The sequence below is a fragment of the Amphibalanus amphitrite genome, unplaced genomic scaffold, assembly GCF_019059575.1.
Source record: "Amphibalanus amphitrite isolate SeventyFive unplaced genomic scaffold, NRLGWU_Aamphi_draft 000491F_arrow, whole genome shotgun sequence".
Classification (NCBI taxonomy): domain Eukaryota; kingdom Metazoa; phylum Arthropoda; class Thecostraca; order Balanomorpha; family Balanidae; genus Amphibalanus; species Amphibalanus amphitrite.
In genome coordinates, this window is record NW_024881985.1 from 59,464 (window position 1) to 87,003 (window position 27,540).

The window sequence follows — 27,540 nt, forward strand, 5'->3', positions numbered from 1 at the left end:
GAAGCCGCCGGCGGCCCATCCATCACGGAGCGGCGAGCAGCGCCGTTCGGTGGCCCCAGACCGCAGACCGGGAGACCCGGCCCAACCCAGCCCGTCTCAGCCGCCGTCCTGCTGGCTGAAAATCACATACCCACAGGGAGCAGCCAGACACGCAGTCGTGTAGGTGTGGCCGCATAAAACAACGCTGGATGGGCGGGGTGGAGGAAGGGTGGGAGCGGCTAATCCTAGCCTGTGGTGACGGTGGGGAGCAAGCAACAGGTGTCCACTGACCACTGCTGTCCGGAGAGGACCATAGGAAGGTAACGAACCAAGAAGGCAAAGGAGCAGGCTGGTGGCGGAACCAAATGTGCGGTAAAAGTGGTCCGTATGGAGGATGACGTGCCTTGAGTCATTTATTCTTTATGCATTATCTATTTCTGTAATTTTAGTCTGAATGATTAAGTGGTTAGTCTGGTTGCCTAAGGATCAGTGTCCTCAAGCAAATGATTCCCATTGCAATATCACTCAACCTTACCCTGGCCTTCTTCCCCGATCCATGTTCATGACTGCATAGTGAGTCGGCCGCTTTATCAACAAACTACCAAGACTTCCACACAGAAAGCAAATAAAACGTCCTTTGGAATATATTTGGTCAAACCAATTGTAATGACTTCATACATTACTTCCTCACCTTTTTAGAGGGCATCGATGTCCCGGCAAACATCTAAGCCGCTCGACACGGAAAGATCGTTTCATGTCTAAGGAATCGGAAGCCCTGATGTGCTCGATTGCTGACCTTTTAGTGAGCCACGGTCACGGCTCCTCCAGCACGGAGAGGCGCGGCACTGACCTTCTGTGGAAACCAAGGAGCGACGAACGGCATCTGAAACGTGTTGGCGTAGGAGTGCAGCGTGTCGAAGGCGTCCGGGTTGACGTAGCCCAGCATCAGGTGCACCCCTAGCGAGAACACCTTGTCGCAGACTGAAAACAGGAGGAAGGAAGGGTGTGCTTGTCAGCGGGGCGAAATCCAGCTTGGTTGATGTAGGCTGAGTGGACATATGTTTGTGTGGGAAAGGCACTTGCATGGTTGAAATATTAGAAAAGGTAGAAATTTAAAAACTTGCTGCCTCTCCTTTTTTCTGAACGAAAATTACGCGATAAATTGCAATGTTGCCATCATGGTCTGTAAGGAGAGTAAGCAGCCCAAGCGAGCTACCCTGGCCTTTCCCTGCAGCTGCTGAGTGCTGGCCGCTTTATCGTCTGGCCGTCCGGACACACAGGTAACCAAATATTGACACCGGCGCGTGCCGCGAGCGGCAGCTCAACCGAGCCCGCCGGGGGGCCTGCCCTCCCATCGGCTGGGTCACAGGCTCCAGGACGACCGTAAACAACTCTGTTTCAATTTCGGCGCCTCGGCCACGCCGGGTATGGGCAGCGTTACGAGCGGCAGCGGCGACAGAAGCGGCGCGGCGCGCGCCACCAACACACCCTAATGCGGAGCGATGGCGCCAATTATGGCGCGCGAGTGCGCCGCGCCGGAACCGTCGCCGGCCGCCGACGGTCCGGACAACTCTGCATAAACAGGCAGTGTGCGGGTCGGTTCGTCGGGTCGCTGGAACAAGGACTTCTGATAGGTGGTCGGATGATGAGCTCGGTGGGTGCTTGGGAGGTTGTGAGCTATACGCTCTTGCTGGTGAGTGGGTTTTGAGTGGGTGACGTTGAATCAAAACAGGAGCATGGTTAAATTGAATGCGAACCTAAATTGGATCATGAAATTACAAGCCACTTCTGTGATGTGTAGGATCAGACTAAACAGAGAAGTACTTTGTGAAACAACCCATAGTGGAGTCTGGAGGAGGAAAATACTTTCTTATCGAGACGACCAGGCCTTTGCTGGTCTTTGAACGCCAGCTCGAACAGGTGGGTCTGGCGCAGCGATGACGCTGTGGATATGTTTCTAAGAAAAATGTGACGTGTCCATGTGCAACCACTCCTGTTTCACATCCGTTGGAAGGTGCGTAGGCTCTACTTTTATCACGGTCATCCGAAAACACGCGAGAAGAAGAACACGAACATGCCGTCCACAATGATTCTGCGCTGATTAGACCCCACAGCAGATGAGGCCGTTGGTATTCTCTGGGGCGTCGGTGGAGGACTGATTCGACGCGATAAATTTCTACTCATGTCTGGTTTATTGGCCCGTCGGAAATGAAAGTTCATATTCTGATGTGCAGGGAAGACGTTACAGTTTTAGAGTCTTGACCAGTGACAAGGTCTCGTCTCTTGCATTTCGTAAGTGAGAAGCTCTAAAAACCGAAGACATTGTATTTAATTATTCATGTAATATTCAATGAAAAAGTTTTCACCTCAGCAACAGTTGCCAACTGATCTCTCCATAATCGTGCAACCAGCCACTCACCGGGCTGGCGGGCGGCTCACAACTCACAAGACAGGGAAGGAGAGGCAGGGCGGGCAGGGGAGCGTTTCATGATGGAGATAGCCGCTCACAGGGGTGCGAGGCGGCACGGTCGGTGGTACAAAGCACAAGGCTGATAGTACTCGTCCCAGCTTCGCCGGGACGTTTATTGCTTATGCCTCATTTTTTTAGGTCGTTTCGTTTAATTTCAATGATGAGTTATGCTGATGTTCAATAGACATCACTTGATAGACACTCAGCAGCCCTTTTCATCACCTCGCTTCACCTATTTCGATCGGCCCATCAAATGACCTCACCCAATGTCTCTCCGTTGAGAGTCGCGACTCTTTGACCAGCTTCATAAATCTTTCTGGCAATTCTGCGGTGGTGGCGCGCGGCGCTCTTAATTTGTCTTAGGCCACTCGGTTTGGTCTCAGAGCGTCGGGTGCCATCCCGGGCTTGAAGTCGGCCCCAGAGAGTCATCGAGTGGCTGGAGTGGACCTAATCCGGTCAGCAGGCCGCCCAAACACCGTGCCCCCGGCGACAAAGGTCGACGGCTGACGACGACGCTCTCTGCTCCGTCACACAGCTGAGCCGGACGCTCCGTCACGCAGCTGAGCCGGACGACAATAGATACCAACAGAGGCATGGCATGTTGGGTAAGACCGGATCGGCGCGTCGGTACGTGGGTGGTGCTGTGCTCAGATGGACGCTTGCATCGGAGCCGAAAGACTGTCTGGTTTTAAAGGTCATGAGCAGGTTAAATGCATGCCTACAATAGACATTCGACAGGAAGGTGGGTACCACTGCTAGCGTAAATAATGACAAAATGGACTGGCGGATCCAGGAGGAGGGGCATTTGGGGCAAATATCCCATCCCCGCGGCACCTGAAATTGACCAAATTTCACGTTTTTTAAACAAAAAAAAAAGCGATTTGTTTTGAACTGCACAGCAGTGCGCGTGAAAACGAAATCCAAGGAGTTTTTTTTTTTTTTTGATTTATAGAAAACTGTTTCGGAGAAGCTTGTTGTTCATGTCCATAGCCCGCATCGTCCAAGCCCACCTTTCTGGGTCCACGAGTAACCCATTTTATTTTCATTCTGCTGATTGTTTTAGCATTTACATTCTGTCCACCTTGCACTAATTTGTAACCGGTAAAGGCATGTAGGTAAATAAGGACAAAAGTGTCAAGTAACATTAAAAAACGCCGTTCTTTTTTTAATGAATTACAGTTACAAACCACCTTCAAATTTCCCTGTAAACCTAGGTAAAATCAGCACCAGCAGCAAGCATTCTGCGTCAGATTAGGTTTCATTGACTTTGGCGTCATTTTACCCACCGAAGATATAATGTTGGCACGATCATCATCGACCGGTTTTTAGAGAAAACATCGTCTGTTTTCGTGCGTTGGCGTCTGCTCCCAAATGGACCTCGGCGGCCATAGGCTCTGCCCAGATTGTTTGCGCTGGCAGCGATAGCTCCTATAGTCAGCTTATCCAGCTTTTGTCCACCGACTTCAAACCCCACCGTCCGGTCCACTCCTCACCAATATGAGGGCTTCCAGCCTAACTGAAACGGCTTCATCCCGTCTCCAATATAGCCACTGGACGCTGACTGACGTCTGCAACGGAAGGACTGTGGGTCAGAATGACTCGAGTCTTCAGACAATGGATGACGTCACCCGACTGACGCCCATTCATCGTTTGGGCTTTAGAAACTTTCAGCGGCGCCTGGGTGGTACGCATCAGAGCCCTTCTTTGTGGCACGTCTATGAATTTCTTGTTACAGAGAATAAACATATTTAAGAGTTGTGATCGTATATGAAATGAGCCCTTATCGATACTTCTTTATCAACAGTCAACACCTATGCATTGTTACAAGCTCCACGATGCATTGTTGTGGGACATTATAGCATTGTCCCATTTACCCTTGCATGTGCTTTCAAAAGCCATTATTTAAAACGCCTTACTTTCAATCAATAAAAGCCTCTTCTGTTTTAGCGCGTCATTTGAAGTGCCATAAAACTGGTAGTGCAAAGGTCTCTTCATGTTTCTTATAAGAATCTTCCGCTCTCATAACTTTTTTTGTCGCACATTTCCTTGTGGACACTTCCCGCAGTCTTACATGGAGATGTGTAGTTCCTTGAGTGCTCTACTCAATTCACATTATCCCATTCTGCTCGCTGCAGATTGCAACTAAATTCATCTTTATGTCATGCCATATTAGGATAGTGTTGAGCAGCACTTAAATTTATCAATAAAAAAATACACTGTTGCAAAGCAGACGCTACACTGAGTTCCAGAAGCATTGTCATTGCTGGCACCGGACACTTCAGCGAACGTGGTGGTGGCCATGTGCAGTGGTGAACTTTAGCTCTGGAAGTCTCGGTGACGACTGTCAGCTGTCATATTCAAGGCAGATTCATGTCTATTTTGGGTTCATTCCGAGACATGTTGGCTGTATTAGGGAGACAGAATGACTCCGTAAAGGCCAGCAAGAGACCTCACGTCGCAAGCTTTCTGTAGCAGCGCGGTGCGTCAAAGCAGTGGGTAGGTATACTGCACCGCTGAACTACCGAGGCTTGCGGTACAGTCTACCTCCCAGGTTTCATTCCGAGCCAGGGCGGGCATGCTTCTGCTCGTCGGCTGTTTCAGATTTTCTTGCAGAAGCGATGGAAATATGCAGTTTATGTTTTGTGAGGTAGGTCAACGTTCCGACAATTCTTTTGATATCCCTTTTCAAACAAATAATGGACACATTAGAGCGCCAATGCCTTTGTAGATTGCAGATGTTAACAAACCATCGCGCGTGCAAATGACGATGTGTGACCTCCATAAATCTGGCGTTAATTTGGCCTCATTTTCCGCCGGTGGCGTCTGACGCGTCGACAAAGTCCGCGCGTCACAATCGTCGACAGGCGGCCGCGTCGGGCGCGACGGCCGCTGCCTTTGAGCGTCTGCCGGCCCACAGAGCGGCACCCAGCCGTGATGTAATACCGGGCGCGCCTCAAAGGCCGGTTTAACCCTCGCCGGACCTATTGGTTTTCTATATACGCGCCGGCCGAGGGGGGGGGGCGGGTACGACCCCCCCCTCGCCGTTTCGCCCCTGGTGGAGCTAGCGCGTCGCGGAAAAAACGAGCGTGTGCGCCGTTACGAGACGCAGAGATTGGTACCCGATTTTAAGGTCCTAGGTCAACCGGTGACCTCTGAGGTCAGGTCAAGTGCCCCAGGGTACGGTTCAGTTTTTGGTGAATAACTTCGCAAAAAACGGCCACAGAGCGCCGATTTTGGCAGCATCGTGTTCGCCTCGCTCAGGCGCGTCGAATGGTATACTTTTTGTCCGGGTCAGGTCAACTTGGGGTGTTGACCTCAGGTCAAGGTCAGGTCAGCACCCCCAGGTCACGAAGTTGGTCGAAAGAGGTCATGTCGCATATCATTCGATTCGGCAGGCCTTCCTGAGTCCATTGGTGCCTTTCCCGACTCGCTAGCTCAATTTGATCACGAGTTATTGACGAAAAACTAATTTGACCTTGATGACGTCATAAATGACGTCACGCAAGGTCAACATTGCAAAAGTGACGCATCTAACCTTGCAAGGAGTGCATCAAATCACGATTCTGTGTGCTTGAGATAGTTGGAGATCGTTCCCGGCGCCAGAATAGCAGTTTTCATTTTTCCCCATTGACTTATAATGGTGAGGTCACGAAAATGACCTGACCTCATATGACCTTTAGGAAAAATCCGAGATATACAAGTTGTGGGACTCATAATGGATACTAGATCCTGCAAGTTTCATTTCCCTGTGACATCTCCTCTGGCAGTGAGGGCGTTGCGAAGTTGCGACATCTGAAGACCGTGCAGAGGTTCACTTATGACGTCATAGGTCAGTGACCTGACCTGACCCAAAAATGCGGTTGGTGTCAAAAGATTCGGCTTGGATCAAAGGTCAGGTATGCCAAGTTTCAGCTCTCTATCGCCAGCGTGTTCGGAGCTATCGCGAAAAAACCCTATGGGGGGGCGGCACCCGCCCCCCCCCCCCTCGGCCGGCGAGGGTTAACTAGGTTCCGGGTGGCCGAGCAGCGCTAGCGCTCCGGCGCTGCTGACGAATGGGGCAGCCGGTGGTGTGAGTCACGCCGGACCACCTGCCCCGCCACCCACACTGCCCGCAGCCCGCTCCGAGCGCGACAGCGGCGATACGGCAGATTCCACCGCTGCTGGAGGCATGCTGCGGGCGGCTAGATACTCGTATCGCGCTTTTGATTTAAATGTTTTATGTCAGAGATAAGAAGCTAGAAAATGTTCAAATGTTTTTAGATCTTAGACATAGAAAAAAAGAAAATTTTGAGCACTCATTTTTGGATAGAAAGCTATACATGTCCCCATCCATTCTGCATTCCACCGTCCACCGTCCACCGTCCACCGTCCACCGTCCACCGTCCACCGTCCACCGTCCACTGTCCACCGTCCACCGTCCACCGTCCACCGTCCACCGTCCACCGTCCACCATCCACCATCCGCCGTCATCACCTCCCCCTGTGTTCTCCGGCCAATTAGATAGATTAGCGCGCGCCTAATCGGAGGGCAGAGCAGAATTCATCCATTGGCGGCGCGGGGCACGCCCGGCGCTGATGGCGATTGAAGCGGACGCTAATGGGGGTGCCGGGCCAGCCGGGTCGGGTCTGCCGGACGGCAGCCTCAGGACGGACGGCCGTGGGGCCTGAGCTGAGATACAAAATAAAAATACTGGCAGAGGGAGGCAGGGATCTACAGGAAAACTCATCCCAGCTTAATTTTGAGCTTAAAACTGTACTTTTTATTATTTCCAAGCACATGAATCATCTTTAAAGCGATTGGCGATTCCGATGTACTAATAAAGCAACTATAGCATATCGTCAATACATAAGCTGACATGACGATGCAATACATGGGTTTCGTCGGTGTCATTCCTGGAGGTTATCCGTCTTCGATACTCTCCTTTGGTTTAAAGTAGAGGCCGCAGCAGCAGCAGCAGCAGCAGCAGAAGTGGAGATTCAGACCGAAGCAGAGGCAACAAAGCAGCACGGAAAAGGGCAGCAACAACTAGGGGGATTATAGCGCCGGCTAGCAGCAGCAGCATCAACAGTAGCAACACCAGGGGGAGGTGGGCTCAGCGGTAACATAAACAACAGCGGCAGTAGCAGCGACATCAGCACCAGCAGCGACGACGTTAGCATTGGCAGCCCTTGTCGGACACTTTTGTCTCAGTACCAGCCCTCGGGGCTCTCGAACCACGGTAATGGTCCCAGCAAATGTGGCGGAGAGCCCCAATGGCTGCGGAGATGAGCTTTTGATATGCCAGGAGTGTTTGCGCAAGATGAGATGGGCGCTTGCTGATCTGCACATGGCTCTTGATTATAAACATGTCAGGTTGTGTAATGGCTGTGGCCCAATTGGGTTTCAACAATGGGGAGTGCAGAATCTTATGCTCCAAGCTTTTGACCATTCCTTCGCTGAATACCAGTGTAGCTGCTGCTCTCGGAAGCGTTGGTCTCCATTCAGATAGTACGCGGGATAGTCATCTTAATTTGACTCGGAGCGCTATCATGCAGACTGTCTGGCAAACAGTCGGCTCAGTATTCCTGACAGCCCGATAACTGCATTGACCCTCCCCGGGGGCGCATTCATAGACATTGTGTGGCGATCAATACATACATCTTCAGGCATCCGTGTGATAGCCATTCAGCTCTGCTTTTGTGCCAGACACGTGGCTTCAGCTAAGGTTATAGCAATGCCAAGAAACATCAATCAAATAAGTATGTACAGATCAAAAGATAGGAGCCTCAAATGGTGTTCAAAGTTTAGACGTGCATGATCAAACAATGAGTCTGAGCTTTGAAGTTTAGGTTGATCTTTGCTTTTATCTGGGTTTTCTATTTAAGCTTTACAGTTCCTATAAAGCCACTGTTCTTCATGGAAAAAGTAAGGCTCTATATGGAATATACAATATAAATTACACACGATTAGAATTTAACTTTTCATGCTGTGACAGCTAACCACTAAAATGCTCTGTCACGATCAAAATGTAGCTTATATCAAATCACGATTATTGCCGGCTAATCCAATACAAAATTGTACCTCCGCAGTTTCCGGCGTGCGCCTGTCAAGCTTTCCATTGCACCGGCTAACGAGACCATAAATCGTCATCAATCGTCGCCAGACGTTTAATCGGGTCAGTGCCGGGTCAGAGCAGATGCAGATTGATAACCGGCCGCGGAGCTGGGCACGCCGTCGACTCCGGCGGTCCGACACCGTCTAATTGCCCTCCGATCACCGGGCGGGCCAGCTGATCAGACCGGGCTCTGTTCATCGAGATTCGATGTCGAACAAATGAGGCCAGATTGGCGGCGCGGCGGCGGCGGCGGCGGCTGGTTCGCCGGGCCCGGATTGGACTGGCTGTCGGCAGAGTGTGCCGCTCCGGTGGGCAGCCGTGTTCTTGGGTCACCGGGTGCCGAGCCCCGCTCCGGAACGAGCGTCCCAGGCCGTTGGTTCACGTCGGATGACAATGGTGCACACTTGTTTCCCGATCAGGCCTGCTGAAAACGAATACCTAATCTATTTCATGGTGCAATTGCGAAAGTATTTAATCTTGCGCAGGCAACAGAGTAGTAGCAATTGGCACTGAAACAGATGAAGTTTAAGAACAATGAAACAGATGTTCATTAATCAATGAATATATCCAGTTCATTAACAATTAGTTAACAGCAATGGAGCTTTAACCCGCGCCCCGCTGGGCTATTCAGCCATACGCGCCCTGCTGGGGGGGGGGGCAGATTCTGCCCCCCCTGTCTAACTTCCGAACCGATGGTCGTAGAAAGACGGGGAAAACGGCAATCGAAAGCTCTCAACAAGGCGGATCTTAAGAGCCCAATTTTTTTTGCTTAAGTAGGTCAGAGGTCAGGTCAAGGTCAGGTCAAGGGTACAAAATGCAAGTTTCTACAGTATCGGCCTTGCACCGTAGTTGCCGAAGAATGGACTGAGACTGATTGCCCAAAACGTGTTCTTAGACTACCAAGACAATATTCGTTGCACACAATGTCATTCAAAGGTCAAGGTCAAGGTCAGGTCAGGTCAGGTCAGGTCACCAAAAACAAAATATAGAAAAGGGCATGTGCGACACATGTTTTATGGGTCATTTTACTCATGGAATTCAATAGGCACACTCAATAAGTGATATGGACCACCTCTAGATAAATTTCAGGTCGAGGTCAGGTCAAGGTCAGGTCAAGTGAGGTCAAATTTTGAAGTTGGTTGTTAAGGCCTAAAAAGGTGTCTATCCGATGCAGTTTTTCACGGCGAATCGAATGGTGCTATTTTTGTTTCCGTACGAGGTCTAGAACTTCCAAAAAAATCATTTTTTCAAAAATTTTGTGTGTCGTGACGTCATAAAATTTTGAATAACTCCCACATTTTTGAACCGATTCTTCTAAAAATTGGTATGTAGGTGCACATAGACCACTTCTTTGACATATATTCCGGTTTTTTCGATAAACTCAAAATTTTGGATTTTATAAATATTTTCCCAAAAAAGTCAGTTTTTTGGAAAAAATTTGGGCCAAAATCCAAAATTTTCAAAAAACCGAGATAGCCATTTGATAGACAAAGTAGAATCACGTATAACCTTTTTTGTTACGTCTTGATTCCTTTAAAAATGAAGATGTTAGCGGCGTTTGAAATTTTGCCGTTTTTGAGGCGAAAATGGCGAACATGACGTCACTAAAACGTCAATTTCTCAAAAATTTTCCGACGGATTTCGCTCAAATTTTCAGGGAACGTGTCAAATTGATGTATGATAAGGTACTGAAAGTTTGGCGTCGCTGGCGTAACGCAGATTGCTGCGTTACGCCAGCGCTGGGGGGGGGGGGGCAGATTCTACGCTGGGGGGGGCAGATTCTGCCCCCCCCCCCCAGCGGGGCGCGGGTTAATAAGAGAATGTTTCCATGATGCAAAATGTTTGTTTTCACTCAAAGACACAAATTTAAATTTTATTTAGAGTCGATTTTCATTTGTATAATGGTGTGTGCGATTTGTATTATAGCTACGGCAACAAGTCTATCAAGTCTGTTTATCCAATGAGCAAACGCAGACGTCCGGAAATGGGCGTATCAATACCTAAGTGATTTTAAATGGAACAAGACCGTCAAATTGGAATACAACCTTAATTAGCGATGGACTTATGAGATAGCATAGTGCTTCATTATTGCCAATTTGCGTATAATGCAAAGCAGGAAGGGTAAGCATTCCTTATGTGCCTGTCCCATAACAAAACAACTGGTGTGGCCCATCCGTCGCTGCTGTCATCTCCCCCTCCCTCTCTCCCCTCTCCCCAACACCACATCCGGAGCGGCTGACCCCGCTAATGGATTCCCCTCCCCTCTCTCCTTCCAGCTCCCATCGACTGTGTTCGTTCCACTCTCCAAGTGAGGATTTGGTTACCGGCGCGGCTGGCATAGCTCTCGGGGAGCCCTCTCACGGCTACCCACATTTTCACAGCTGCATAGACGAAGGCATCAGTAGGGGTGAGCCGGTACCACACATTGGCACACCGCCCTGCAGCCACATGTCTTCAGCAGGGCAATCAGGTGACCGTGGCAGAGGAACATGGTTTGAGGCGAACAAACGGATGCAATGGTTTCCCAATGAGGACCATTATGTTGGAGCTCTTGTGTTGGATTGAGGAAATGCATTCATTTATATTTTATTTTAGGGCTGACAGAATACATAATCGGTCTGAATAAAATAACGGTTTGGGAGAATTATAAAAGTCATCGAACGATAATCATATGAACGCATTCACCCTACAAGACGAGCACAGTCTGCGGTGACATGAGCTCCCCTCCTACTCAGCTGGTCCCAGGGGATGACGAGAGTAGAGAGGGAGAGCGGATGACTGCGGTTGGCGCCGGATGTTGTGCTGATAAGGACCACTGCTCTGCTGTTCCTTTGGTCTGTTGGTCTGCTGGGATCGCAGGACCAGCCACAGCGCCGATATCGCCCCTGAGGCGCCGGCTGACCCGGCGGAACAATGGCAGCGCGGTGCGGCGCGGCGTGGTGCGGCGCGGCGTGGCGTGGCGTGGCGTGGCGTGGCGCGGCGTGGTGCGGTCGATGGGTGCCGACCGCACGCTGTTGCCGCCCCACCCCACCCATCCCCTTCCATCCGGGCCGTCCCGCGGCCATGGGTCGTTAGCCGCGCTGACAACTTGCTGCGGACGCGGGGAGCAAATAACACTCTTCTGGGTAGGCGCAAACCGGCCCGGATAATGGACCGTGCATGGAGCACGAATGGCCGCCGGCGGCGGCGGCGTGCATGGGTGACACGGGGAGGGACGCCGCGGCGCCATCAGTGACGCCGTCGGGTGGACAGTGTAATGTGATGTGCGTAGGATTTCACAGAATGGCGCATAATCCCTGCGATACTCTATTCAAAGAGTGTCCTGACCCTAATCGGCTCAAATTTATATGAGCCATGACATGCTTGCACAAACTCAACTCTTTTAAACCGAAATGCGTAGCTATCAACAGAATGTGCAAAGATTGCGGAATGGTTATATAATGTCTAGCACCTCTTCTTTGGATGGCATTATTCATATCAATGAAGCTGGTTGGGATAATGACACCCTCAAAAACACTGCGTAAGAGTATCGGGTACCACACATTTGGAAAATCTTTTCTGTAGCTGAGAATAGACCTCATATGATGTCGGCAGCCGCGGTAACCGTCCCTCTGCGCACCCCGCTAACGGACGCTGCCTTCCATTTCAGCCAGCCGGCACCCCGCGATGAGCTGCCCGTCCCAATGTCGGCCCATCGATCGCACTTTGATCATGGGCGGCCAATTTCGAGACGTTTCGCCGGCTCACCATGACCGGCGCTACCAAGTGCGGGCGCTACGTGACCCGACTATGGTGGCGCGACTCGAGCAGTCGTCGTCCCCCCGGTAATCCCCTTTATCAGACGGACGGTGTGCTGGCGTGGACTCTAAGTCAGATCAAAGGGGCGACCTCAGTGGCCACGACAGGAGTGTCGCAGTGGGGCAGCGCGGGGGAAGGCAGGGGGTGGTAGAGCGACGGAGGAGTTGGAGGGAGAGGAGCGAGCTGAGAGAGTGGGAGGGAGAGGAGGAGCTGAGAGAGAGAGAGAGAGAGAGAGAGAGAGAGAGAGAGAGAGAGAGAGAGAGAGAGGCAAAGCAAAAGGAAGGGAGGGAGATGACCTAGATCGGCAGAGAGTCCCTGTCACCTAACCAGAAAGTCCTATAGATTTGTCTCTGCTGCAGCCTGCATTAGCTCTAGCTATCTGCATTCTGCAGCCCCGGTCCAAAATTCCGTGCTGCCCATCCCACTCTCTCAGACGAACCGTCGTGGTTTGTTCTGGCCGCCGTATATCATCATTGTGGCGGCTCGCGGCGGTGAAAAGTTCAGCAGTGCCGGCCCACAGCCAGAGCGAACCTCTGGCGCGGGGTGCCGACAAGAAATGAACGTAAGTGCGGAGCCATGAGAGCAGTCTGCTCAGCGCCAACTTGCTCGACGTGCTCCATCCTGTGTACCGTCTGCAAATGGAGCAAGTTGGAAAAATCTGCTTCAGCTGCATTGGCCAAGAGGCGGCTGGGGTGGCGTTAGGTTACTTCACCACGGGTTATTCCGGGTGGAAAAATGAGTGTCACTGACCACACACTGAGGGGAGCGAGCTTCTGGGGTCGGTGGTCGCTGCCAGCCGGCACGTGCCACCACCTGGCTAATAGGGGCCGTAAATTGCAGAGAGCGCACCAACTAGTGGAGTGCTGAAAGGCGATACGGGTCTTCTTCGTTTGAGGAAGACAGCTATGTGAGCTAAGTAAGTTCTTCCTCCTTCAGTAATTACTTCACGTTACTCGTGTGATTAAATATATGTAAAAAGAAGAAGAAGACAATTTCAAGTTTCTTAGAATCATCAGTAATACTTATTCGCAAAAGCATCACACTGCGTGCGTCTAACGTGTGTATTTTGCAGTTGCATGCAATCACACTGCAGTCATGTACTCACTGAGTCGCGATATCTTGTAGACGTTGACCGTGTTGATGACAGAGACAGTCGGGTCGAGCACAAAGTCCAGGCTGGGGTTGCGCTGCTGTTCGCGCATGGCGGCCAACATGGCTGACTGCAGCTGGTCCGTCTCGGTGTCGAAAATCACCCCTGTCGGCAGACGCGGCCACAATGGTCAGCGATGATGGCCCGCCTCTCAGCGCCGCACATACGGCCGCCAAGTGATATTGCTGCCCATTACACACGCCCACTAGATTGAGCGCGGCCGGCGCGGCGCTGCTGGCTCTGCCCGACTCCTCACAGCTCGGAGACCACGGCTGCAGGGAGCGGTCCCCAGACACCGCCCTCACTGTCCGTTATGAACACAACGCGACATGATTCATCAGCGCCGCGCGGCCCGACCGTGCAGCGGCAATATTGTGTCCAGTAAATGTTCGGCCAGTGCTGCGCAAAGGTCACAGAACGCCCCCAGGCCCGCTGAGAGTCGTGGGGAGGCTCAGAGCGCGGTAGCTGTATTTTCGACTCCGGCGCGGCGGCCAGCACTCGGCGATACCACGTCATGGGGCAATGTGTCACTGATAGTGGATTCGCTCAGATAGTGCTGAACTACAAAAGACATAATTTTGGTGGCAGCTGAGTGTGGAAACTCGGGCCGCCGACCAATTATAGCAGCGCTTCATGGTTTAGTGTCGAATGACAGACGGTGCCGTTGATTCGGTACCACAGCTTCTCGTAAACAGGCGGCAGTGAAAGCAAATAGGCCACAACCGACACCATTAGGCAGCTCAATGAGAGCGTTTAATGGAATTTTTTACTATACGTGCACCATAGAATTGACAGGTTTGTGCCGGTAAAAGGTGCCAATCAATTAAATATCAGAATACTTTCCTTTGCACCAGAAATTCGAATCTTGTTCAAGATTGTCGTGGTTACATAATTTTTGGGGAAAATAATACTTTCTCCGACCAACATACACTATTCATTGACTTCAAGGTTGTATCAATTTCATCATTATGTTTTATTACGTAAGGAGTGACGACCTACCGGGTGTTCATTAATGAATGGAATAAAGTAGGTAGGCACCAGAAAGATATATTTTCATCTCACGTTATCAAATCACACAATGCATTTTCAAGAGGGTTTATCATTTATGATGACATCATCGCGATTAGAGATGCCCTTTTTGAACCCGCGAACCCGCTTTCTGCGGGTTTTCAAAACCCGCAGGGTTTTTGGCGGGTTTGAGAAGCAAAACTTGTCGTGTGGCGGGTATTTGGCGGTCAGACTTAAGAACCTATAATTTTTTTTTTTTTAGATGCAAAACACAATGCCAAGTGCATTTGCTCAGGTTAACAATACAACATTCATCAAAACAACTTTTAAAACAGAACCAAATATAAAAATATATCAAGGAAGCACATTTCAAATGCAAAACTGAAAACAACCAGCAATAGCATCCACAGTCTGGCAATGACCAAACCAGGGTACAAGCAATAAACTACTAAGCATAAATAAATGCTGATGAAAGCATTCCATAAAACATAAAAGACCCTGAAAGCAAACTTATAGGAAGCTGAACTGAAGTCTATGTGCACTGTGCAGTGTGCACTAGATATACATTATGGAAGAACCCAGACTTAAATGAGATGTTGAAAATCAGAGCAAATGCCACATGTTACTTTATTTGCGTCTGGTCGGCATAAAAAAGAGCTATCAGCTAAACAAAATTTGATGCAAATTCATTGATTACCTATCCTACTCTATGTTCTGTTCCACCCTATATTACGAAAATAACACACCAATCACCCTTACAAAAAATCAAAATATAGACTGGCCGGCCCAAACATAACGCAATACAATACTGGCGCACTTCCGACATTCTGACAAGGATGGGCATTTGACTGCGTCAATTTTGGTCTCTGAGGTGAAGGAAAGCTGTCATTGATGACGCAATAATTTTCAATCAGTTTTTCTGTCTTGGTTTTTGAATGCCTCAAAATAGCAGTTATACATGTTACAAAACCACGTAGCTGGTCGCATTTATTTCTTTTGTCTTTTTACGTCCTTATCATTTGTATGCCGACAGATGACCAGCCGGAGAGCATTACCAAGACCATCTATAAAATCATTACATTTAATTTAGTATTTACTGTCTCTTTATTTCTAAACCGGTGATTAACCTCTAAATTGTAAAACTTTAGCTGTTGTGTAAAATAATTTAATCAGAATGGCACATGAATATGCATTATACAACAGTGTTTTCGCAACAAGTTCGACTAACTACGGCCGCAATAATTTAGTCGCTGTAACATTCCTTCATCAGCTGTTGGTGACGCTTCTGACGCATGTTTCCAGAAATGCGTGGTTCATTGGTGGTTAGTTGCAAGGCCATATATGTTATTATAGTTGGTTTTTGCTGGGATTTTGCATGATTTGTTTTATGTGTAGATCGACTGGATACTCATTATTCACTGTGTCACTATTTATTTTTAACTGGAAATCGCATATCTTTTTATATCAACATTCATTTTGATAACAATATCATTCCAGAGGCCTAACATTGAGAGGGAGCCAGAGTGAAATTTTGATCCTCAGCCAATGCTGAAGGGTAAGGTGAGAGAAAGATTTTACTGAACTCTTCAGAAAGGAATTTCAAATGTATTGATGCATTATTCATTTTCCACTATCCAGTGTGCACTTCCTGAGGACTTAGCATAGCAATTTCAAGTCCTTACTATTTGTTTGGCTGTCTTTTTCTGCACAGCAATGAAGCAAGTAAGGTTTATATAGCTCTAGCATTGACTCAGCTGTATTTTTTTCTTGCAAAAGTATGTTTTTAAGATTGCGGGTTTTTTGCGGGTTCGGCTCAGACAAAATCAGCTTGCGGGTAGTTGTGGTTGGGCAAGGGGTAGCTGCGGGGCGGGGCGGGTAATGAAATTGCAAATTTGGGGCATCTCTAATCGCGATCACCGCTTGCCACTTGTGTCTCCTACAGGAAGTGCTCAAAGTAACACCTTCACTCCGCCACGCACGGCTCTGCCCGGCGCTGTGTGTGCCGGACCATCTTCCTCATCTGCTCCTCGCTTATGTTCTGGCGAAGTCCTCCACGACCTTTTTCAGTTCTTTGATTGTTTCCGGCTCCGATTCTACCACGCGATTCAAAGCTTGGGTCCAGAACGAGAAATCCAGGCAGATACAGATACAGATACAGATGTATTCAAAAGAAATCCATACAATATGGCTTTTCATTCTTCTACGTCAGTTACAATGCGGACACAATGAGGACACATTTACACTAAACACACAAACCCATCATACATACACCAACTGCTCACAGCGCGTCAGCCGATCTCACGAGCCGCCTGACAGTACGGCGGAACCCAGGCTCGCCGGGAACAGCTTGCACACTGTTCAGTAATCTCACTCCCCGAAAACACATTCTCCTCCTTCCAGCTTCGGTACGAATGTTGGGGCATGTGATTAGCCCCGACTGTCGTGTTGCATGGGCATGCCTTTGGTCCGCTCTCGGTCCAATGGTGTTGTACAGGTACTCAGGCTGTCCCGTCTCAATTATACGCGCTAGCGCACACACAGTGTGGTAGGCAGCAAGCTGCTCTGCGTTCAGCCAGCGGAGCTCCTGCAGCGCCCCGCTGACAGGGTCAAAGCGTCGTTTGCCCGTCACGACTCGAACACAAAAGTGAACAACTTTCTGAATCCGGCCGAGCTGGGTCACACCACATGTGCCGTACACGGACAGGCAATATCGCACCACTGACATCGCCAGCGCCTCCACAATCACCTTCAATGTCTGTTTCGGTAGCACGTGACGCGCGTGTGACAGCCCTATCAGAATACCCGTACATTTCCGTGAGATGTATGTCACGTGAGCTTCGAAATTGAGGTGACGGTCGATGTACACACCGAGGTTCTTGACCTCTCTCGAGTCGGTAATCATGTCCCCGCAAAAACGGACAACGACAGGCGGCAGTGTTCGGAGCATTGCAGGCGTTCCTAGCACGATCATCTGTGTCTTTTTAGTGTTTAGTTTCATGCCGTTGTGGCAAAACCAGTCATACACATGACAGAGCGCGTCCTCCATGCTACCGATAAGCCTCTGGATATCGCATTTACGGCCGGACACTAGGAGCTGCGTATCATCGGCGTACTGCACTATTGTGACGTCACTGGGCAGCCTCAGGCTCAAAGGTACTCAGGCTGGGCAGGACAGGTAGGGACTGTATGCGGGCCAGTGCAGATGGGTACCTCCGCGCGAGATGATCCGATCGTTGAACTTCGATCGAGGGAGGCCAATCATGACAGAATCAGGATCTTCCATACCTTTCCAATGGACATTTTAAGCTCTTCGCACGCCTGCCGAGCATGAGCTGTGGCATTTTTCCGGAAGAAATCCTTGACCTTTTCCATTTCACCAGGGGTCATCGGTTGGCGCCCGGAGCGCACACATGGCCGTGTCGCTGCAACCATCCTAAATCTTTCCACCAAACGCTGAAAAGCATTCAGATGTGGTATGTGGTATTGCTGCTGGTTTTCTAGGAGAGAGCTTAAGGCGGAAAGCCCGTCTAACCACGGTAAGACTTTCCAACCCGGCACAGTTCTCCACAACCCAACCCGCTAGTTCATAATTGAACGGCGAGTCTGTCTTGAAGTGCCGATTTGGGCTCTTCGAAACCAGAGCCATTCATAAGCGTTTGGATAACGCTGTGATTAAAGTTATCATGTATTAAAAAATGATAAAGCCTATGTTTCATATTTACAAGGAAAAAAATGCGCTCACGTGATTTATTGTTATCACGTGACGTAGCTACTTTATTACGGAGCGAGCGAAGCGAGCGGAGTCTTTCCTTAGATTAACGGAAATTTCTGAGTATGAGCGGCCGGCCGGCCGGCCGGCCGTGCGGACGCTTTTGCGAGGCTTATATCTCAGCAACCACTTGACCGATTTACATGCGGTAATTTTTGTAGGGTAGCTTCATTCCTTCTACCAAGTATTGGACTATTCCCGATGCATGTGGGTGACCCCTTATGCACGTGCCACGTGCAAAACGAAGAGGTGTCAGTTTTGTAATTGTTGCAATATCTCGGTAACTACTGGGCCGATTATGCTGAAAGTTGGCATGTAGGTAGGCACCCACTAGGCACTGTATATCCACGTGCCAGAGTTGGGGTACTGCTGCACGTGCGCACGTGCAGGGGTCGTTTCCAGATCTCGAGAACGGCTGGACCGATGGCGCTCAAATTTGGTACACGGTTAGGGACCAGTTAGTAGGGTGCCGTGCACAAGTCAGTTGGGACCCATTTTGCACGTGCGCACGTGCAGGGTGCCGCTTCCAGATCTCGAGAGCGGCTGGGCCGATTGTGCTCAAATTTGGCACATCGCTAGAGACCGGTTAGTAGGGTGCCGTGCACAAGTCAGTTGGAGGTACCCCCTCGAAATTTCGCACGTGCAAGGCCCACCCTCTCGCTCGCTCCGTTAGTCGCCCCATAAGGCGTTATACTGGTTCCATTCATTAATGAACACCCGGTATATCAGCAGTGATGAGCCGGGGCTCCCCCAAGGCGGCAAAACATACGGCAGCGCGTGTCAAGCGACAGGTGTCTTTTCTCAGAAGCCCGGGCCAGGCAGGGGTCACGCGATCTTCCGTTGGACATGACAGGTTGACAGGCGAAAACGAGAACATTATATGCCAGCACGACATGAGAGCACTGGGGCCCATGTGTAACACAGCTATGTCATAGTCTGTGGTAAAACGTGGATTATTTAAAACACACCAGTCAATTAATGTGCAATAATCTGAGCCATTTTTTCTATTTTTTCATCTTAATTGTTTTTTTAGGGTCAGAGCCATTTTACTATCTAACTTGCATCATTCTGCCTAACACCAGGTAATGGATTATTATTACTTATTTTGAGTGCAGTATTTCATTTTCTTTGTTCGTTTTATGGACAATACGAAAGATTTTAGCTGTTTAGTTTGCTAATTTATTGTTCTGAGTCTCAACCGTAAGAATCAAGTCTTTGGTAAACTGTCCTTTTACCACTTGGCACGCAAGCGGAACGACTAGCTCTCCCAATGCGCGGCCAGCACAGGGTTCATCACCCAGTAAACCACCACACATGATGGAGCGAGATACGGCTGAATAAGCCCACCGTGCGGCGACGGTAGCGCCGGGAAACTCCCCCGAGAGGCGAGGGGATCGGCACCGATCATACGAGTCGAACCCGGACAATGGAATTGGACAGCCGTCTGAATATATTGCAGCGATCTGACGGATCGATTAGGCGGTGGCCGGCCGGGGCAGCTGTGCAGGCGGGAGACCGGGCCGGGGTGCGGGCCGGACCGGCCTGCCGGCAGTGCAGTGGCCGTCCAATATATGTCAGCCGGCCACTCGACCAGCCTGTGTGCTTGACGCCGACCTGACGGGAGTCTGAATCGAGCCGTGAGCGCCGGGCTGAGATCCAAACGAGACCGGCTAGAACCCACCTCGGCAGCACCCACCCGACTCACTCCGAACGGCTAGCCAACACCCTGCACCCGCAACCACCAGCACCCTTCATCACACCCGCCGTTTCATCCCACTAACACCACGCGGCACGCCCCACCAGCACACCCATCACACACCATCCTGTAGGCGACCACACCTCATCTCCGTTCCGTGCTTCTATCCTCAGGATACAGAAATCCTTCTCCCCCACGCCGTAACCCCCCTCCGGGCTGGACAGGCAACTTTATCTCATGCGGGCTGCTCCCTTGGAGCGGCACCGCTGCTCCCGAGGGAGCGCACCCCGTAGCCGGGTGCAGTGAGTGCCTTGGGGCTGGGTGGCCTGTCCTCTGGACGGGCTCAGCCCCGGCGACTCACTAGGGTGCCTGCCCAGACCAATGTCTCCCCCTATATCCTATCATCCTCCCGGCTCTGAAATGGTCCCATTGGACCGAAAGGGCCTAACCCAACAAACAAACAAAAAAAAAACAAAAAAAAACGACCACACCTCATCCCATATGTACCCCAACAAACCCACCTCTGAACCCTTCTAGCACCGCTTGCACCCTCTAAACCCGTCGCACCCCATGGCCTCCGGAACACCGCGTCCCAGCGCCCATATCAGAGCGGACGCCGCCACTGTCGCAAGCTGCAGGTCACGTTTCGTCGAAGTGAATACATATTGCATTAGCCGGGTCTGAATATTAGCCTTAGCCGACCTTTCGATTCAGTGCGGGCTAGTTATGTATGCAGATTACATGTCATGACTAGTGATGCCCGGTTAAGGGAATATTTGGAGCATGACCGAGTGGATATTGATGCTTTCTCGTCGATGCATTGAGTGCAGGTTGAACCGAATTTATGGCGTGCTAAAACGGAAATGAATGGCAGTCTTAGGAAAGTTATAAATGAATATGATTTAACGAGAGCAGGGCATCTACACCAGGTTTCATTTCAGGGCCATGCTTTTATCTTTCGGCGTTTGTTTGATGCGGTACGTTTGTTTTATGCGATACTCTGTTTGGGATGTGTTCAAATAAACGAAAAACGCTATCGATTCAAAACAGTCTTCCAAACGGCCCAAACAGGCTCTCTCAGACCTTTCAGCCCGTATCGGACTTCCAGTTCCGTGAGTACTGAGATGTGAGATAGCCTGTGAGATAGAAACGATAAAATAGCATGCTTTGGAGCTGTCTATGGGACCACAAAACTCAATCAGCCACTTCCCGGATTTCCTGTTGCCTTAGCACGTGTTGCTGCTGTCTCATATCGCCTGGCCTCCCTCCGAGCGTGAAATATTGCCGTGGTAAACCCGCCACGCCGGGCTGGCTTCAGGCCCATCACAGCCCGCCGGCGCGGCAGCTCACAGTCTCTGCGCTGCTCCGAGGTGCCTCCGCGACAGGAGGCCGCGCTGTCAGAGGCATTGGGGCGTGAGCGGCTCCCCGTGCACTCCGCTGGTGCGTGCACACCCGTCACGCCCGGCGCACGCCAGCTCATCAGCCGCTCACCGTGCACAAAGGAGGAGAGCTCTAGCATTGATCGGGAGCCGACACTCATACGGAAGTGGAGCTAGTGATGAAATTGAAATTGATACCCATTAATTAATTAATAAATGTGCGGTAATAAATTAAATACGATTCCGCTATCGAGTAATACATGACGAAGCAGCCATAAAAATACTTTCCCACATTTTTAGATAACTTTTGCGAAGCTCATTTTTAAACTAGACTTGGCTTGTGATTTTTTTCCATTAAACGATCTCGCGTGTGGTGTTCAGTGGGAAGAACTCCTACTTTTCATAGGATAAAACAGAAATACAACTGGCAGTTTTTATGACAACCAACCACCTATTCTTTGGACATCTCTCGTCGGTCCTGCCTTTCACGTGCTCTCCGATTGGTGAGTTTGCACCATTTGCGTTTGGCGGCGTGGGTCGGCCATGCTCCATATCTGAGCGGCCAGACCTGCTGACAGAGCACGCGGAGACGGCGGTGGCCCAATCAATGGACCCAGATGGGGGCGCCGGGGCTGGGTCGGCGACCAGGCTCAGGCGCCATCTGCAAACAGAGCCTTGACCCACTGATCAGCGAGGCGATAACTGAGCTTTTGATTGCTAGCACATGTTGAACTTTGCCAATACTTGCAATATTTCATTTATGGTTATTATGGCGTATATTAGTAAACTGACACATGCCGCATGCAAGAGGATAGCTTAGGTGGGAACTTGTATAAGTCTTTATCTTCCTGAGAAGCGGACTTGCAATCTCCACTCCACTCTCATCAATTATATCCGCTTTTCGAACAGCTCTGAACAGTTGTTGCGATATTTTCCGCTGAGATGATTGCTTTCCATCTGTCGTTCTTGCTTTTCGAGCCATTTTATATTACCGCCATAGCGAACTGCAGCAGCGGTATTATTTTACCGCCGCTGTGCGTTGTGCAGTTAACCCGCGACCGCCTGGGGGGGGGGGTGGGATCCGACCCCCCCTCCGTTTTTCTTGAATAACTCATGAACCGCTTGCGCTATCAACTTGAAACTTGGCATACCTTCTCCCCCATCAATTTGACGTCTCCTGTGCAATTTTGAAGAAAAAAATTCAAATTTTTTTTAGATATACCGATTTTAGTGATGTACCTATATGACGTTTTCAGTCAAAAAATGGTAAATGTTTAAAAAATCGCCAAAAATCGAGGTTTTAAGAAAATTGCAAATTAAGGACATCAAAAGACGCAGCTCAACAAGTTCTTTAAAATGGCTATCTCGGATTTTCCATAAAATGCATTTTTGACCCCTAAAAATTCAAAAAACTATATTTTTTGGAAAACAGCTAATAAAATCCAAAATTTTGAGAATTTCCAAAAAACCGGAATATATGTTATAGAGCTCTACTAGAACATTAGATGTCCCAAAAACTTTCTATCTTGATTTTTGACCCCCAAATTGTAAAAAATAGCTCCAACATGCATAGGGCATGGTGACGTCATAAGCATTTTCGCGAATTAGAGGCACTTCTGAACATCGCATTTGAAAACAAATGGCACCACTAGATTCCTGGGACAAAGCTCGTCTACAAAAGTGCATTTTTATGTCAAAAATAAAAAGTTGAAAAATTGACTTTTTTCTTAGCCCTCGTTTAGTTATGTATGGTATAAACGATTTTTCATGCTTTCAATGCACACTTATCACCAGCACAGTGACTTTGGGTCACATATAACCATTACCATCGGATTTGGCGTGAAAAATAAGCCATAAAACATGTGTCGCACGCCCATGTAGCAGAAAGTGAAAACCGTGACCTTTCGTGACCTGACCTGACCTTGACCCGTACTTAGTATGACCCCTATACGCACATGGTACCTTCACTAGGTCTTTGAGGTCATTTGTGGCGAGTTTCGAGCAGCAGCTATCAATTCCGCTGTCCGTAAGCCTAATCATGTAAAACCCCTGAATTTGACCTTTGACCTGACCTTGACCCGAAAGTTGACCTCAATCTTAAAATCTTAAAACCCTCGCCCGCACATGCCATTTTCCCATCCTAGAACGCACATGGGGGGGGGGGGTTGCCACCCCCCCCCGCGCCATTTCGTTCCTGTTGGAGATAGAGCTTAGCGGTAAAGACCAAAAAGATTCTTTGGGAAGAGACGAATCCAATGATACCCAGTTTTACCTTCTCAGGTCAGTCATTGACCTTCCAGGTCAGGTCAAACTAAAAAATATTGCTGTTTTGGGTCACCGTTGGATATCAAGTGCGCTGCTTATCAAATACCGATGACGATGCTGTTTTCTGGTGCCAAGCTAGCTAGAACCTCTTTGTCACACTACCCAACCAGAATTTTGCTGCTGAGGTCATTTCAGGTCAAGTTAGGTCAAGGTCAATTATATGTGTTTGTATGTCTGTGTGTGTCTGTGTGTATACTGATGTGTGCACCGATTGTTTTTGGGTCCATATTACATGAAATCATGATCTGAGAAGCTTTTACCAAAAATGCAGTCAAAAAACTTCACAAAAAGTAAATTCAGCTTGCCTAAAACGCAATTATCTTAGATGACCTAGGTTGACCTTGACCCTCACCTTGACCCCTGTACATCGTCGAACAACATGTTCCATGATAGGTGGGAGGTAAGACTGGCAAAAAAAGGCCGAAATCAGGGTGTCAAAAGCTCACAAGGCCCATGGCAAGCGCAAGATGTGGAGAATTGGCCATTTGGGTCATGACATGACCTGAAAAATAAGGTCATATCTCCGAAACCAAACATTACAGAAACTTGAAATTTTCAGTGGACATCAAGAAAGGATAGAGGAGCAGCTATACGAAAAATCAGCCTTCTAGCTCTAAAAATGTTGAGTGCAGAGCAGAAAGACTACCTGGGGGGGGGGGGGGGTGGCAACCACCCCCCCATGTGCAGGCGAGGGTTAAGAGTGCTTTGGGAAGGTCTCGTAGAGACCTTTCGAACGCCGCCTCGCGGGGCTCGATACGACCATTGGTTCTCGAGATAACAGGGGGGGGGTCGGATCCGACCCCCCCCCCAGGCTGTCGTGGGTACGGAAATAGCCCAGGCGGTGCCGGGTTAACTACTCTCCTTGCTTGTTTACCAGTCAAGAGTAAGACTGATTATTGATTAAGCCCAGTCTAAGATTCAGCCACACGAATTACATCTCATGTTTCCTGAAATGCTTTGCATATCAGGAGTTGCAGCACGTGCCGCTAAAACTACAAAGGCGCCGCCGCACTATGGTTGGAAACGGCCTCACGGATGGCCGGGGGTCAACGCGAAAAAATGTTTTGCCCATAACTTGTTAATGCGTAGACCGACTGCGATGAAACTTTGCATAGGTATACCAGTGTCTTTCGTGCATCATACAGTAACTCAGAAATAACGAGGTCACGTCACGTCACGCGTGTGTGACGTCATCATTGCAAGTATGTTATAAGTCGCCTATGTCTTTCGTTATGTTATCGATATCGCGAGGCATTTTGAACATGTTTTGAATACTGCTATTACTGAATGGATATTGTTGTTATGCTTTAGGGCGAGAAATATCAACGTAGTGACGCACAGTGTCTTACTATTGGTCATAAAGGGTCAAAAATTTGGAGAAAGAGTATTTATGATTTTTTTTAGATTGGGCATAAAAGTAAGAAATAAAATGACGATCAAATGACAAAACATGCGTCAGATTAACCGGCAGTTGCTGGGGTATTTCCCCATCCGCCGTATGCTGGGGGGGGGGGGGCGTTCAACGCCCCCAGCCGATAACTCGCGAACAAATAGGCGCAGCGAAACGCACGAGGCGCGGCAAACGAAAGAAGAACGCGACGAGACGATTCACATGAATACTTTAAAGTTGAATTTCGAGGTCACAGGTCGGGTCAAGGTCAGGTCAAACACTTGAAATCAGGCTTTCAGTAGCATGGACTTTAGAACCTCGCAATCGGTGCCTCGCGTTTCGCGTTTCGATTATATCGTTATCAGTTGGTCCTAAATAAATTCAGTCATCAGTTAGTCCTAAACAATCTGTCACAACTGTCACAACTGTCACAACCCTTCATATAAGTGCTAAAAGAGTGTCAGATCAATGTAGGGGTCAGTCAAACATAAGCCCTGTTTCCATGACACTACGGACAGGATCGGATCGGCGAATCCGGATCGGCGAATCCGGATCAGCAGTGCCGTTTCCATGACCGATCCCTCCCGAAACGGGATTCGCACCGGGATTGGCCGATCCGGATCGGCTTCTCTAATCCGGGATTGGTAGACGTAACTGGCGCGCTGCGGCGATTTACTTCATAATTCCCTTCATAACGTTCTCAAGCTAATGCGAATCAAGCGGTAAGTTGTGTCTTTTCAGGGAGCTGTGCCACCGTTTGTGCGCAGAGACTACCGACTGGGATTCAGCGACCACGCTGTCAGTGTTAAAGACTGTACGGCCGGCGGCGAGACTTTACCCGGCCGGTGGCGAGACTGTACCGCCGGCGGCGAGGGTCCCCGCCGCGGCGGGTAGGGGAGACAGCGCGACCTTGGCGCGTCCCCTAGTGTCGCGCGGTGCCGCTCGGGGAGGGTGGACATGGGTGTGCTGAGTGTGTAGTGTCGTCTGTCGTCTCCTCTTGCGACCATGTAAGTTTCTGCCGTGCTTTGTAACAATTGGTTAAGAAAATTTATCCCAATTATTGCAGCAAACATTAATGCAGACCAAAACTGGCGCCGAAACGCTCAGTTCAAAATGGCGGCGGCGCCGCCTGCCGCAAAGGGAATAGTGCTGCCATATGCTGCCAAAGTGGGATCGGCCTCTCTAATCTTCTTTTTGAATCCGGATTACCCGATCCGATCCCCCAACGCGAAATGTGCCGTTTCCATGGTCGTTTGAATCCGGATTCGGAGCTAATCCGGATTCAGAAGTGTCATGGAAACGGGGCTATAGGCCACTGGCCAGGGTCAAAGTCAGGTCAATCAGGTAAGCACATAACCCCGAAAATTAAAACTGGTACCTATTCGCAGCCCATGCATGACACATGATTTATGGGTACTTTTGGGCGTAGAACACGATGGTGACATTCATTTTATCATACGAGTACGTGGCTGGTTGAAAAAAGATCAATTTCAGAAATGCATGCATCATGGTCAGGTCGTGAAGTAGTCACGAGAAATTGCCAACATTCAGTTCAAGATTTTGGAAAATGTAGAACGATGATCAAAAACCATAGATAGCCATTTGATTTGCCATGGTATTGGCAGTGTAATGGCGTTTACAGCATGTCTGTATGTCTGCTCTGTCGGTGGATATCCATATCCATACTCCAGGATATCCATACACGTTTGCACGATATCCATACTCCAAGTGCAGGGGCGAGCAGTTACTTCTTACGAGGGGTGCGGAGTCGAAGTCAGAGTCGGAGTCAGAGTCGGAGTCGGAGTCAGAGTCGCCCAGAGTCGTGGCAACGAGCCAGGAGTCGGAGTCGGAGTCGGGGTCGGTCAGGAGCCCGGAGTGGAAGTCGGAGTCGGTCCGAATCGGAACAGCTCCATCACGACTCCGAAACACTGGCAGGGGTCCGGAGTCGGAGACAGAGTCGGCCGGAGTCATGGCAACGAGTCAGGAGTCGGAATCGTAGTCGGAGTCGGATTTGGCGCCACCACGACTCCGCAACCCTGCTTCTTACCATCATTTATAAGGATAAGCGATTGCAAGACTGACGAGCCGACCTGGTGCTAACGAAGCGACGGGTAGGTACGCCTCGGGAGATGAAGCTTCACGGACAATTTTGCGCACAAGTGCGCAGTCTGCTTTTACGTTCCCCTTACGCAGAATTGAACAGAGATTTATTCTGCCAAAAAGCTCAATGGAGGTCGATGGAGAACTTTTTGTATGTCCAATGAAACATAAACGTAATTTTGCAAATATTGCTGTGGTGACACTGCAAACAGAATGCAATGCCGTTCCTGATTTTGAACACGCATGGGAAAAAGAGTCACTCCACTCGATAGCCAACATAACAAGGATTATTTTGATATATAATAATCCAGTTTTACAACGTCATGGAGGTACTCCACATGCTATCACCAGCGCGGTTGTTTAAACCTTTGACGGCGCACCA

At 49.5% G+C, this 27,540-nt stretch overlaps 1 protein-coding gene across 2 annotated transcripts in view; it reads right to left on the reverse strand.

The window, feature by feature from the left end:
• The window catches only part of LOC122392569 (glutamate receptor 1-like), a 77,540-nt gene that overhangs the window by 34,249 nt on the left and 15,751 nt on the right, over positions 1 to 27,540 (reverse strand). For both annotated transcript variants that reach the window (XM_043387606.1, XM_043387607.1), the window contains exons 2-3: positions 13,447 to 13,596; positions 830 to 960 (exon numbers count right to left, since the gene is read on the reverse strand). In XM_043387606.1, the coding sequence (XP_043243541.1) occupies positions 830 to 960; positions 13,447 to 13,596 (281 nt within the window). The remainder of the gene's footprint in view (positions 1 to 829; positions 961 to 13,446; positions 13,597 to 27,540) is intronic.